Source organism: Pistacia vera, unplaced genomic scaffold, assembly GCF_008641045.1.
Source record: "Pistacia vera cultivar Batoury unplaced genomic scaffold, PisVer_v2 Contig386, whole genome shotgun sequence".
Lineage (NCBI taxonomy): Eukaryota > Viridiplantae > Streptophyta > Magnoliopsida > Sapindales > Anacardiaceae > Pistacia > Pistacia vera.
Genome location: NW_022196208.1, coordinates 54,968 through 56,556, shown reverse-complemented (window position 1 = coordinate 56,556; position 1,589 = coordinate 54,968). Strand labels below are relative to the sequence as shown.

At 51.1% G+C, this 1,589-nt stretch overlaps 1 protein-coding gene across 1 annotated transcript; it reads left to right on the top strand.

Annotated features, from left to right (window-relative positions):
• The first annotated feature begins 729 nt into the window (after positions 1–729).
• On the top strand, positions 730–1,266 carry LOC116140907. Its single transcript, XM_031426477.1, has one exon. It carries the CDS (start codon positions 730–732, stop codon positions 1,264–1,266), a length of 537 nt encoding a protein of 178 aa, XP_031282337.1.
• Positions 1,267–1,589: the final 323 nt, after the last annotated feature.

The following is a 1,589-nucleotide window of genomic DNA, read 5'->3' as shown; positions in this document are numbered from 1 at the left end:
AAATTCACCATCCCCAATATGAAACCATATGATGGTACCACCGACCTGGATGACCACATAGCCTCGTACAAGCAGCGGATGTTCACTGTCTCCATACCCCGCCCGCTGAGAGAAGCCTGCATGTGCAAAAGTTTCGATTCTAGTTTGTCCGGCCCGGCACTCCAATGGTATACAAACCTCCTGACCGGATCCATCGATTCATTCGCTCAGCTTACCGACACCTTTGTGGAACAGTTCGCCAGCAGCAAAAAGCTAGAGAAGTTGTCGGCCGACTTGTACCGAGTATACCAACGAAGGGGAGAGCCATTAAGAGAGTTTGTTAGCAGATTCAACAAAGAGAAGATCTCGATTCCCTCATGTAACCCCGAGACTACTGTGGACTCTTTCAGAAAAGGCCTCCTCCCGGATGGAGAACTATACAAAGAACTTACGAAGCTGGGCTGCACCACAATGGAAGATGCTTTGGCCTGAGCCGTTATCCAGATAAGATGGGAGGAGGACGAGGTGAACCGAGCTGCCCATTTCAGATATGAACCAAGGCGGAATGACAGGAAGCCAGAGCCTAGACTGGTTGAACACCGCTACCAACCTCTAGCACGCAATATGGGCAGAATCAGAAGACCTTATGATCGCCAACCCGCAAGGAATGATAACAGACATTTCAGATCAAACCAGCACAAAATACCAGAGTACAACCTCAACGTCAAACCAACCCAGGTCGTAGCGATAATGAAAGGAATGGGATCCACCGTCAAATGGCCTGGTAAACTCAATCCCGAGGCAAGGAGAGACGTAACCAAGTGGTGCGAGTTCCACAACGATCAAGGGCACAACACCGCGGACTGTATCGCTTTGCGGCTCGAGGTCGCCGCACTTCTGAAGAGGGGACATCTCCGCGACCTACTCACTGACAAGGGGAAGAACACCATTAGCCAGAAGGGCCCCAAACAACTATCGCCCCTTCCGCGAGAACCCACACCTAAAGGTTTCTGCTCGCTCATCTCCGGGGGATCAGAAATCAGTGGGGTAAGTTACTCGTCGGCCAAGCGGTATGCTAGAACCAACCACCATGAAATCCAGTCCGTCCATCCGGTCTTGAGGTCATACTCTCATCAAGTGATTCAGTTCGAAGATGACAAACCGGTCACCCTGGCCGCTCCTCACCACGATGCTTTAGTCTTCTCCCTGCAAATAGCCAACATCCTAGTGAAAAGGGTGTTCGTAGATGGAGGTTCGTCAGCAAATATCTTATCCTCGAAGCAGTAAAAGCGATGGGGCTGGAAGAAGCAAATATCAACAGACGACCGACGCTGCTGGTTGGATTTAGCTCGGAACAAAAATACACTATCGGGGAGATCATCCTTCCTATCTATGCCGGCGGAGTAAACAAACAGACAGTCTTCCTGGTGATCAACTGCTCATCCCCCTACAACGTCATTTTGGGCCGCCCCTGGATCCATGACATGCGGGCAGTGCCATCTACCTTCCATCAGACGGTCAGGTTCCCAATCAAGTGGGGAGTGCGGGAGATCAAGGGCGACCCTAAAGCTTCCAGGGATTGCTACAAGAACGCCTTCAAAGGCAAGGGA